The sequence below is a fragment of the Drosophila miranda genome, assembly GCF_003369915.1.
Source record: "Drosophila miranda strain MSH22 chromosome Y unlocalized genomic scaffold, D.miranda_PacBio2.1 Contig_Y1_pilon, whole genome shotgun sequence".
Taxonomy (NCBI): domain Eukaryota; kingdom Metazoa; phylum Arthropoda; class Insecta; order Diptera; family Drosophilidae; genus Drosophila; species Drosophila miranda.
In genome coordinates this window covers 37,273,631-37,285,994 of record NW_022881603.1, presented here as the reverse complement: position 1 = coordinate 37,285,994, position 12,364 = coordinate 37,273,631, and the positions used below count along the sequence as shown (strand labels likewise).

At 45.6% G+C, this 12,364-nt stretch overlaps 1 protein-coding gene and 1 long non-coding RNA gene across 2 annotated transcripts; both read right to left on the bottom strand.

Moving 5' to 3' along the window:
• Positions 1-1,421: 1,421 nt before the first annotated feature.
• Positions 1,422-2,855, bottom strand: LOC117191158 (guanylate kinase-associated protein mars-like). The gene is made up of 2 exons (XM_033396125.1): positions 1,491-2,855; positions 1,422-1,438 (listed from the first exon to the last, which is right to left on the bottom strand). Exon 1 carries the CDS (start codon positions 2,472-2,474, stop codon positions 1,800-1,802), a length of 675 nt encoding a protein of 224 aa, XP_033252016.1. The 5' UTR covers positions 2,475-2,855; the 3' UTR covers positions 1,422-1,438; positions 1,491-1,799.
• A 7,185-nt stretch (positions 2,856-10,040) lies between these two features.
• On the bottom strand, positions 10,041-10,270 carry LOC117191182. Its single transcript, XR_004473967.1, has 2 exons — positions 10,236-10,270; positions 10,041-10,107 (listed from the first exon to the last, which is right to left on the bottom strand). It is a non-coding gene; the product is annotated as an uncharacterized LOC117191182 (long non-coding RNA).
• Between the last annotated feature and the right edge of the window lie 2,094 nt (positions 10,271-12,364).

Below are 12,364 nucleotides of genomic sequence, written 5' to 3'. Positions count from 1 at the left end.
GTTGGTTGAACGAAATTTCAGCAGTTATTTCCTTGTTTGCCTTTGTGTCGAACGTTTTGGTGTTTCTTAGTGGTTAGTGATAATTTTGAGTATAGCTATTTATTAATGAGAAAGATGAAATTGTCAATTTACGATTATTAAAGCTTGGATATATATTGAAGCATGATGCATTAAATTTAAAATAGAGGGAGGACGCGTGGCGTAGCCATGGATTAGGCCAGCCGTTACCGTTCCAGCAGAGGGTGGCCAAAATGAACGGTGTGTTTGGTCACCGGTAGGGCGGGCGCGCGAAGTGATAACACCCAAGCTTCACCCACTTGATAGCCGTCTGTTTATGATTTTCTTTGTTGTTGTTAGGTTGTTGTTAGTTTTGATGTCCCGAGAAGTAGTATGTCTCCTTTTTTGTCTACATTTGGCGGGCAAGGGGAACTACCCAGCCCTGGGGTCGACAGCTAGCCGGCATTGCCCTCTGGGAAACAAGCCAAGTGTAACATTAATAAATGCAGTAGACACCCCACGAAATTCGCCGAATAAATACAAGTGTGTGCGTGTGTTTATTGGGGTTAAAAAAAAAAAAAAAAAAAACAAACAACGTCACGGCAAGAGCATTGCCAGCAGCAAGAACACACGCCCTACTTTGTAAAATTAAATTCCTGTTAAAACCACATACATTCAATCGGTTTGAAACGCCAAGGTTTACCCCGATTCTGCCCCATGGAAAGCCAATGCTTAATTGCTTTTTTCCTACCTGCTTTTCCGTGAATTTACGATGTCATCGGTTAAGTAAGCTAAATAAATGCTGCTGGCAACGCTGCGCTTGCTCGCTCACGCACGCACACACTCCCCTCTCTGTCGGTGTCGGTTCGCCGCTGCCGCCGCCGCCTGTCAGTTCTCGCTCTGCCTGCCTTGTCGGTTGTCGGTGTATTTTTAATCGCTTTTCTCGCCCAAGAATATTAAAGAAAGGAGAGGAGAGGAGAACTACACACAACGCGAAATCAAATATATGAGTTATTGTTTATACAGTCAAGGAAAAAAGTCAACATACAGCACCGATTTTTCAATATTTCGGGTTTTCGCAATGAAAATTAAAAAAGTTGGTATGCCATTATTTAGGACACTTAAAGTTATTATTATTTCAGAAAAAAAACTTAAACATAAATGATGTATACTAAAGTTACAACGAAAAAACATAAAATGTTCACGGAAAAAAGTGTACATACAGCCTCTATGCTTTTGTATTATAGTCTCAAAGTCATCTTAATATTAATACTTTTTATACTTTTAATATTTGGTTGGTCCACCATTGGCATCTATTACAGCCTGTAGTCGTCGGGGCATCGATGCCACCAAATTTTCGGTTGTTGTGGGCGGAACTTCGGCCCAAGCTCGAATGAGGGCGGTTTTGAGGCTTTACCGCGTTGTTCTTTATCATCTGGATCTGGAAACCAATAATATTACATTTTACTCCATTTTATTCCTGTTGTACTTACCCTTAGCCAGATATGGATCCAAGATCAAACTCTCTTCAGCTGCCGTTTTTATCAAAGAGTACCTAGAAAAGTCAAATTTCCGCTTCGCTTTCGAATCTCGGTGGCTGCTCATTGGACCCACTGGACTCAGATTTGAAATCTCACCCAAGGCTTCTATCATTTCTTGACTGCAATTGTTCGTCTTGCACTGGGTGAATGTGGCCAGAGCAGGGAAACTTATCTTCTCTTCTCTTCCAGCGGCGTATTGGGAGGCAGTGGGAGTTCAGTGGTCCCAGCCCCAACCAACTCTCTCATCAGCTCCGGCCGATTTCAAACATTCTTTTGAAGACCTACGTACTTGCTGACGTTGCTCTTGGCCTTCATTCTGGTCGACAATTGGCTGGCAAGCTTGTTTTTTATTGCCGGCCCTTTTGCTACTGCGGTCGACTTAAATTTTCCCGCAGCTCCCCCTCCGCCGCCTCCTTGAATGGGCTTTGGTTTCACTGCTGGTATTTTTAAGGTGGGCTTACTCACGGCCGGCTTTTCGAATGGTTGCGTCCTCACATTTGGCAAATGAACAACCCCATTTGCAGAAGGTCCAACGACCAAATCTGCTGCCTTGGGCTTTGGGCCTGCTGTAGGCTTCAAGGGCAATGCACGTGAAGGTGCAGGCTTCACTGTGGCTGGCTGGACATTCCTTGCTGATGTTTGATGTTTCATGTTTGATGTTTGGGTCTTCACAGTGACCGGTTGAAGACGCGACGTTGCATGTTGCAGCTTTGCCATGGTTGCCGCAGGCTGAGCGCGCAATCTGGATGGATGACCCTGGGTACGCAATTGGGTTGCCAAAGGCTGTTTCCTCTCCGCTGCCGTCTGCGTACACTGAGTTTTTTTTGACAAAACATATAAGGAGTGCCTTTTTGGCGGCACAAATGCCGGAGCGTTCTCCTGCTCTTTCTGGGGGTTTGTCGCAGGTGTAAGTGTTTCGGTTTTATATGTGCACATCTTTTGACCACGACGAGCAATTTGCTCGTTCTTTGTTTGTTCCTTCCTGGCAGCCTTCCAATCCACGAAGCGCTTTATGTAAAGGTCCCGGGTGGGGTTCCTCTGCTGCTGAGGCAGCTCTGGTTTTCGATTCTCCTTAGGAGGAGCGACATAGGTAAGGCGTGGCTGCGCCTCCTCTGAGGGCGGTATAGGTGCCGCACGCTTGACGGGAGTTGGACTAACACTAATAATGCGGTTGCTTTGAAAACGATCCTCGCGCTGTTTTGCACGCGCCGCATTCTGGAGTTCCCGGTTCTGCTCATCGAAATTGCGTGGGCTGAAAGCAAGTGATTGCTGTTTATATAATTCCCTGTGGCGCTGCAATATGACGTCGAGCAGTAATTATTTAGGAGTTTAAAAAAAATGGAGGGACGCTTCTTAAGAATGGCGCCTTTTCAGCGTGCCATACCGATGAAAAAACGAACTTAGCCCACTTAAGCCCCTTTATTTAAACTGGATAACAATTCGAGTTAGACAGCGGAAAGTAATACTAATAATAATAATATTTACCTCTTTTTTACCTGGCAAGGAAACTTTTTTTGATAGATTGGGGACTTGGAATTTGTTTAACAATTTAATCTGGTATTTTGTATGCAGTTTTTTAAAGGTAGTGCTTTTTTTACACAATAATTTTTAGCGGTATATTTTTCAAAATTTTCACTTTGAAAACTCGTGAAAATTCTAAACAAATCCAATAAGAATGATATCAAATCACAGAACGATTAGCCCATTGTATGCCAAAGGGGTATTTTAATATTGCACCGAAAATAGTGAAAATCGTGGATATAGTGGGTTTTTTTTTTTGTGAGTAAAAGAAGGGATAGGAGGTATCTACAATGACTGTTTAAATAGAGGGGTCTTAATTGGGTATATGTGGCATATTTCAGACCGTATATTTTATCGCCAAGTCACCTAGTACACTAATTTTCTTGCCACAATGTCTGGCTCACACACCTTGCAAAATATAAAAATACTTTCCATAGTATTTTCCAGTATATTAAGGTTATGCACTCACCCTCTTGGCCAATGCCCCAATGTAGAAGTCGTGTAAAAATGCAATTTAGAGCCACATCGATTATTAATGCGGGAAATCATCGAAATCTTGATCACTTGCTATCAAAATCTCAATGTTTTCAAAAATATAAAAAAAAGGAATGTAAAAATATGCATAACGGGGGTTTTTCACACTGGCGCTTCCATGGGGCTTATATGGAAAAGAACGGTCCAACAATTTTGAAAAGTACACATATTCCCCTTTATAAAAATGATTTTAATATGTAGCAAATGGGTAGTTACCATGTAAAGAAATAAACTTAGTGGAAATTGTTGACATTTTTTATTGAAACCTTATTTTATATACAATGCCAATAAAGATGGTACTTAAAATTAGCCACTTTTATATAAAATTGATTAGATTATCGGTTAAAAATATGTGTTCAGTGCTGATAGTCGTTGCTAGCTAGTATTCAACCGAAAGCAATTTTATTCAGCTTGAATACAAATAATACGTCAGTATATTTTCGGCATATTTTGAAATTTGTGACGTAGTTTCGGTATATTTCTGAGTGTCTGTTTACCATTGCACGTATGAAAATAAAAGTGAATAATAAAAGTAAGCAAATATAAGCATTCAACTATATCAAGTGTGTGTCAAGTGTCGAGAAAGAGAATACGTCTTTAGACAGCTGCGACAGAGCCTGGAATATGTATTAATGTTCCAATCCCACCTGAACGATAGGTGGCCAGGGCTGAGGGCGACGCGCCATCTAGCGGAAGTCCAGGGAGGCTCGATGGTGTACGTGGTCATCGGGGGAGCTGGAGCCGTTACTGGGGATATAAGGAAGAGAATAGGATTAGTTATATGTATTAGTAAGGGAAAAAGGGATAAATAGGAGTGAAAATATTAGAAAACGTGGATTGGATTATGGAAATCGTAGAGCGTGGACGGAGTAACGTCGAAATTTGAAATTTTGTGCTTAAAACAGAAAGTTTGAAGTGAGTACAGAAAAGGCGGGCGATAAAATAGGTTGTAATGCAGAATATTTTACTAACAGCCGGCAAGGAATATAGCCACCAGAACCGGGCCAGAAGGTTTCCTGGAGAGGGACACTGGAGTTCGAGAAAGTCGACTGCAGAGCAGAAGACTGCCCAACTTAACCTGAGTGAGTTCGTTCCAGTTGCGCGTGTGTGAGCCAAGTAGCGCGGGACGTGTGAAGGGGGAGGGTGAAAGAGGACGATTTAGCTGCCAGGGCGATTCTAGCCACACCGCACGATCGTTGCATCGCCTTCCAGTGCGTGCCACACGTTTGGTCTCATTCACCAAGTAAAAACCCCGAAACCCTATTCACACACACACACACGCGCACACGTATAAACGGACCTATATAAATTTAGGGCTGACCGGCCACGGCCAGCGATCGCCCGCGTCGTTTGAACTTAAAGAAAAAAACATAATCCGGACTCCAAACACCGTTCCACATTAAATGTTATTTTGTTCCGTGTGTTGTCCTTTATTTAGTAATTAGTATTAGCTTAAACCGTTTAACGTAAAATCTTGGCCATTGAAAAAAAATATGTAAAAACACCAACACCTTTCACGAACCTAAATCTGCGATCAGCTGTTCAGTGCCAGAAGATTAACCCTTAGTGGGTGACGTGGGGGTCCCATCAGTCCACCGTATTTGGTCGAGTGATTTGTGGAAAAATATTGTTTATTGTTTATGTCCCGGGGACCCTTAACAAGAGCTCTTGGTAGGTTAAGTCTCCGTAGGGGCCCGAGTTAAATTAACTCCCGTAAAACTGGATCCACTCATCTACACATATTCCATTACGTATGGGTGAGGGTATCCCTGTTGGTTGAACGAAATTTCAGCAGTTATTTCCTTGTTTGCCTTTGTGTCGAACGTTTTGGTGTTTCTTAGTGGTTAGTGATAATTTTGAGTGTAGCTATTTATTAATGAGAAAGATAAAATTGTCAATTTACGATTATTAAAGCTTGGATATATATTGAAGCATGATGCATTAAATTTAAAATAGAGGGAGGACGCGTGGCGTAGCCATGGATTAGGCCAGCCGTTACCGTTCCAGCAGAGGGTGGCCAAAATGAACGGTGTGTTTGGTCACAGGTAGGGCGGGCGCGCGAAGTGATAACACCCAAGCTTCACCCACTTGATAGCCGTCTGTTTATGATTTTCTTTGTTGTTGTTAGGTTTTTGTTAGTTTTGATGTCCCGAGAAGTAGTATGTCTCCTTTTTTGTCTACATTTGGCGGGCAAGGGGAACTACCCAGCCCTGGGGTCGACAGCTAGCCGGCATTGCCCTCTGGGAAACAAGCCAAGTGTAACAAATGGCGCCCAAATTATTTTCGAGTTCGCATGCATCTGGACTGACGCAGGTTCGGGTGGTATTACAACAAATGTCACTCGGGCTGGTAAAGGCAGATGCGGGGAATGAAAAAAAAAAAAAAAATGTTGTGGAGAAGACGACAGCTCGCGAAGTGCAGTTTAGCTGTCCCGGCAGAAGTCGCTGCTGCAGGCTTAAGTTGAGCGTAAAGCTGGTCCTTAATGGCGCGGGGTGATTGATGCTAGGGATGGATAGACGGAGGCAGTTAACGGATATATAAAATATGTGATAGGGACTTACGAATTACAGTTGAACATTTTGTCGCTATTCGATGTCGCAAGTGAACGTAAGTCACTGCCGTTCAACAAAAAAATGGACAGGGAGTTTGCGACGGACACATTGCCTGGTGGACTGTGATAGCGAATAAATCTGTGATGGAATGTGATATTGGAATAAGTTAGAGTAAGTCATGTAGGTAAATGTTCATTGTAGTTTCGCACCTGTTTGTTTAAAACAAATCCGCTTTCGTGTTTTTGAACCTGTTGTCTGTCTGCCGAGAGGTGGTGAAGAGTAGGTGGCCCGGGAGTCGTAAAGACAACCCGCGATGCATCTGTTGTCATGGCAGATCGGTATGATGGATGACAGGAACAAATCACAAGCAAAGTGAGCTCATGCGCCGTGAGGCTTCTCGTTTATCGGCCATCGCTTAGAGCGATGACTAGAGTAGATGACAGGCCACACAAAGGTGGTGTTCGTAATTGTAGGATATCCGTAGGGCGACTGTCAAGTGGAGCGCAGAAACTGGAGTGGTTACTGGTCCCGGCTAGTCACGTGTCCCCCTCTTAATGAATCTTGTAAGAAGAAGAAGAACTGTTAGGAATTTTTGTTGTTAGTTTTTGTGTTGTGTTGAATGTGTTTGAAGTTTGAGTGTCTTAGGTGTCGATCGAATATACATGTATGTTATTATTTATTTATTCAAATATTTAATTGCATATATCTCGTTAACGGCGCTAGTTTGGCGCAATATTTATATCGGTATTTATTTATTTATTTATCGGAGTATTTATTGGTCCGAAGCGTGGTGTTATTTATTCTAACTAAGTATTTCTTTGGGTATTTATTTCTTTATTTATATATATTATCTTAGTTTAGGAGTTTCCCTTTTTTTTTTGTAATATTGGTGTTGCTCGGTGCAGATGCCACAAGAAGGGGGTAGTCGACAATATCATACGCGATCACGCGTAAACAAAACAGTGGACCAGATAGGAGAAGTGTCAGGGGCGATGTTTGATCAAGATCGGGAGGAACTTGGAGCTGTGGGTGGGTTGCCAAGAACACCGGTCCAGGCCAGGTCAGAAGAATGGCTAATGTCCGATCCTACACCCACGCTTGCTTCCGAACTGGCATCAGCAGTCAACGTATCGTTCGCTCAGGCTCATGCGACACACAGGGCAGCGAACACTGACTCGATTAGTCGGGTGTTGCAGGAGGAGTTGCGTAAGGGGTTTATCGAGATGATGCACCAACTCAACGAGGTACTCCAGCCGGTTAGACAGCTGCAGCAGCAGAAGGAACCGCAGCGGGAGGAGGTGCACCACGAGCAGGAGTATCGAGGAGCAATCCCGAAAAGGAAGCCGTCTAGCACGACTGATGCGCCGATTCCGCCACCAAAACCATTTTTGGCTCGCTCGGGGCGAGGTGGTATTGGTCCGGAACCGTCTTCAGGAGTAGGACCGACCGCATCCAGTGAGCAGCATCAACGGGGTGGGCATCAAGCGCGAAATTGGCGAAACCCGATAGCACTCAGACACTCGGGTCAGGGTCGTGGCGAGGGTAGGAGAGCTGGTGGGATTCCTCGAGAAGATCCGCATCCAAATCCCCCGGGTTATAGACCTTGGCCACGGTGGGGCCGAGTCGAAAAATGGGACGTGACGTTCGACGGAGACAGCAACAAAATGACAGTCGAGGATTTTGTGTTCCGAATTGAATTCCTACAAGCCCAATGCCGCTGTCCGTGGGATGAAGTTGTAAAGGGATTTCATCACCTGGTTACAGGAAACGCGCGGGAATGGTACTGGCAGTACATCCGTGATCATGGCGGTGGTGTTTGGCAGGAACTAAGGGGCGATTTAATTGCTCGTTTCCGAGGCACGGCGTCCGAGTTCGACCGCATGAGAGAACTGCGAGAAAGAATGCAGCGGTCAAACGAGAGTGTGGAAGACTTTTTCCATGTCATGAGAAAGCTCGCGTCGAGGTTGGAGATGCCACCACCTGAAAAGGAGATGGTAAAAATCGTCAAAAAGGCACTCACAGATGAGATAGCGAGTTTCGTCTACGGCTTACGGGTTTATTCCTTAGACCAACTGCGGGATGAGTGCGTGGAAATAGAGGCACATCTGAAGAGGAAGGCTCGATCTTCGTGGCGAGGAGCACCCAAAGCCACAAACTATGGTCGCGGGCCGAATGCGAACGTCAGCGAGGTCGCGCAGGATCGGTCGATTAGCGATGAAGAGGCAGAGGTCATTGAGGAAGCGCAAGTGACACAGCGTGTTCCACAGAAGTTGATTTGCTGGAACTGCGGGCAGACCGATCATGGCTTTAGGGACTGTATGGCATCGGAGAGGCGAATTTTCTGCTACCGGTGTGGAAAGCCCGATGCATATTGTCCAACCTGTCCGAATTGCGCGGGAAACGTGAAGAGGGGTTCACGCTCACAGAAGGTCCTGCGCAGAGAAAGTAGAAGAAAACGAGGGGGAACGTTGTGAGTTGCTGCGGACACCGCAACTCTACGGTTATACCCGATACTAAGTCAGTATAACTCTCCTCCGGCAGACGCCGCTAATATTAAACGACACGACAAAGAGTGCGTGCGAGAGAGACAGAAAATCAGTCTGAGCGTGACGTCGGGCGCTGCGTAGCCACTGAAAATTGATTTCTTGCTTTTGGCTACAAAAATGATCCGATCTGATCCAGATTCAGCAATCTGATAGATATGGTCATTATCTATGATTCTGCGTTTTTAGTTTTCTCGAATGTGCAATATTGTGGATGCAACAGATTTTCGTCTTTTGTGGGGGCGGAAGGGGGTGGGGCGAAACTCTGAGATATACGTTTTATAGTGAGATCTAACAGAAGTGCGGATACCAAATTTGGTTACTCTAGCCTTAATAGTCTCTGAGATTTGTGGATGCCCCAGATTTTCGTCCTTTGCGGGGGCGGAAGGGGGTGTGGCGAAATTTGGACACGAAACGGTCAACTATCGATATCACAGGAGTGTGGATACCAAATTTGGTTGCTCTGGCTCTTATAGGTTCTGAGATCCTTGAACTCATATTTTGCAATTGACAAAACCGACCATGAAACCTGTGTGTTAGAGAGAGACAGAGCGAGAAAGAACGAAATTGTTTTCTTGATTCTGGCTATAATCATTATACGATCTAGTTCAGATTTTGCACTGTAGAAGATATGGTCATCCTCACCGATTCTGCGTTTTTGGTTTTATCGTATCTTTAAAAATGTGGATGCCACAGATTTTCGTCCTTTGTGGGGGCGGAAGTGGGCGGGGCGAAGTTTTGAAATATTTTTATAGCAGTGACATATCACAGAAGTCTGGATCCAAAACATCGTTGCTCTAGCTCTTATAGTCTTTGAGCACTAGGCGCTGAAGGGGACGGACAGACGGACGGACGGACGGACGGACGGACGGACGGACGGACGGACGGACAGACGGACAGACAGACAGGGCTCAATCGACTCGGCTATTGATGCTGATCAAGAATATATATACTTTATGTGATCGGAAACGATTCCTTCTGGACGTTACACACATCCACTTTTACCACAAATCTAATATACCCCAATACTCATTTTGAGTATCGGGTATAATAAAAATGAATTAGATAGACGTAAATTGCATGCTAGGTTAAGGAACTTATCATATGAAGAGCGCTTAAGAAATCATTTAGAAACCAGAAATAGAATATTTTCTGAACTACGAGTGGATGGTATACGAGCACTGTCGGTGCGGGTGAGAAAGGCGAGATCCCGTTTGAAGCAAAGGCGAGCTATGAGGAGGCAGGTGATTGCTTCAGTAAAGCGTTGGTGCAAGAAAGACCCGAGAGTTTTCGCAGAAATCTCTATAATGGGCGAGTCCGTGCGAGGCCTGTTGGATTCAGGCGCTACACACAGCATGCTAGGGTGTAATGGTCAGGAATTCCTGGAGAAGCTGGGCGTGGAGGCTCGTCGATATTCTTCTATAGTGAAGGTAGCGAATGGGGAAGATCGCGCAATCGTTGGCCGAGTAGAATTACCGGTGAAATACAAGGGAGAGGTAAAAAGATTAACGTTTTTCGTATGCCCTTTCTTGGAACAGGAAATTTACTTGGGGGTAGACTTTTGGCGGGTATTCTCATTGGCTCCTGAGGTGATGGGAGAAGGTCCAGTAGGGGCATCTCACAGATTAGTGGAAGAAGTGCTGGGTGATCAAGTCGCTCACTATGTGGAAGTCCCGGAGAAGGAGATAGTGCAGGAAGAATGGGAGTTGTCAGAAGAGCAAAGTGCAGCCTTGGATCAGGTGAAGGCAGAGTTTCTGACTTTCGAAGCCGTAGGCCTGGGGAGGACGTCGAGAGAGACTCACAAAATTCAGTTGGTGGAGAAGGCCGAGCCTGTGAAGTATCGACATTACCCGCTGTCGCCAGCGATGCAGGAAGTGGTGTGTGGTGAGGTGGACAAAATGCTGGCTTTGGTGCCGGGACGGCCTCTGTACCAGTTCCGTATGATGCCTTTGGCCTCTGCAACGCCGCACAACGCCTATGTAGACTGGTCGATAAGGTGATTCCGGTTGAGATGCGTTCAAACGTCTTTGCGTATCTCGACGACTTGCTGATTATAGCTGAGGACTTCCAAACGCACGTGAAGATTCTGCGACAGGTTGCCGAGCGTCTACGAGAAGCAAATTTAACGATAGGGCTGAGCAAATCTAATTTTTGCTATAAAAACATTAAATACCTGGGATTTATAGTGGGAGGAGGAGCGCTAAAGATGGATCCGGATCGTGTGTCGGCCATTTTGCGCATTCCCGAGCCGCGATCTGTTCGAGAATTGCGTAGTTTCCTGGGAACTGCGGGCTGGTACCGGTGCTTTATGAAAAACTATGCTGAGATGGCCGGTCCGCTCACAGACGCCCTGAAAAAGTCGGGAAATGGAAAGTTTAAATTGACGGAGGAGGCAAAACGAGCCATGGGGGAGCTAAAAGCTGCACTCACCTCGGCACCAGTCCTGGTACACGCGGATTTCAAGCGGCACTTCTACATACAGTGCGACGCCTCACATTATGGAGTAGGAGCCGTACTCTTCCAAAGGGATGACGAGCAGAACGAGAGGCCCATAGCGTTTTTCTCTGCCAAACTGAATTGCCACCAAAAAAACTACTCGGTGACAGAGAAGGAGTGTCTGGCAGCCCTCATGGCGATCCTTAAGTTCCGTCCGTACGTAGAGCTTATGCCGTTTACAGTCATAGCTGACCACGCCAGTCTCAAATGGCTCATGACCATGAAGAACCTGGATGGTCGCTTAGCTCGTTGGTCCCTTCAACTGCAGGCCTTCGATTTCGGCATAGAACACCGGAAAGGAGCGGACAATGTAGTGGCAGATACATTGTCACGCAGTATTGAAGAGCTGGAAGTGGATCCGAGTAGTATCCTGGGTTTTGAAACGGTTTGAGTCTGGAGAATATCAGGAGTTAAGGAAGGAAATAACAGAGAACCAAGACCGCTTACCTGATCTCCAGATTGTTGACGGCATGATATTCAATCGCATGCGCTTTGAACGATTGGATGATCAACTGGAGGGCGCCGTCTGGAAATTGTGGGTTCCGAGTTCGCTGACGGCCGCGTTGATAGACAAAGCACATTCGGAAGAGAAGACAGCGCACGGAGGAATCGCGAAAACCTTGCACTTATTGCGTAGGCAGTTTTACTGGCCGAACATGGCGATAGAGGTGCGGGATTATATCCGACGGTGCACCGTGTGCAAGAAGTCGAAAGCGCCGAATTATCGGATGCAGGTCGGGATGGGGCAAGAAGTGTTCACTGAGCGCCCGTTCCAAAAACTTTATATTGATTTTTTGGGCAAATATCCGCGGTCAAAGAACGGTCAGGCGAGGATATTTATTGTAGTTGACCAGTTCTCTAAGTTCACATTCCTAAAGACCATGACCAAGGCCACAGCAAAGGAAGTTGTAAGATTCCTCGTTCACGAGGTGTTTTACAAGTTTGGAGTGCCGGAGATGATTCACTCGGACAATGGGGCTCAGTTCGTCTCGAAAACTTTTAAGGAGATGACCGATGCATTCGGAGTCACTCATATGAGGACGCCAGTGTATTCTCCGCAGAGTAACGCAGCCGAACGCGTGAATCGCACAGTACTCAGCGCGATTCGGGCGTATCTGGAAGACGATCACCGGGACTGGGATGTGCATCTGCCGGAGATAGAACTGGCTATTAGGAACTC

Excerpts from the sequence above, each read along its gene's own strand:
- LOC117191158 (XM_033396125.1), bottom strand. The coding sequence starts at position 2,474 with ATGTGCACATATAAAACCGAAACACTTACACCTGCGACAAACCCCCAG.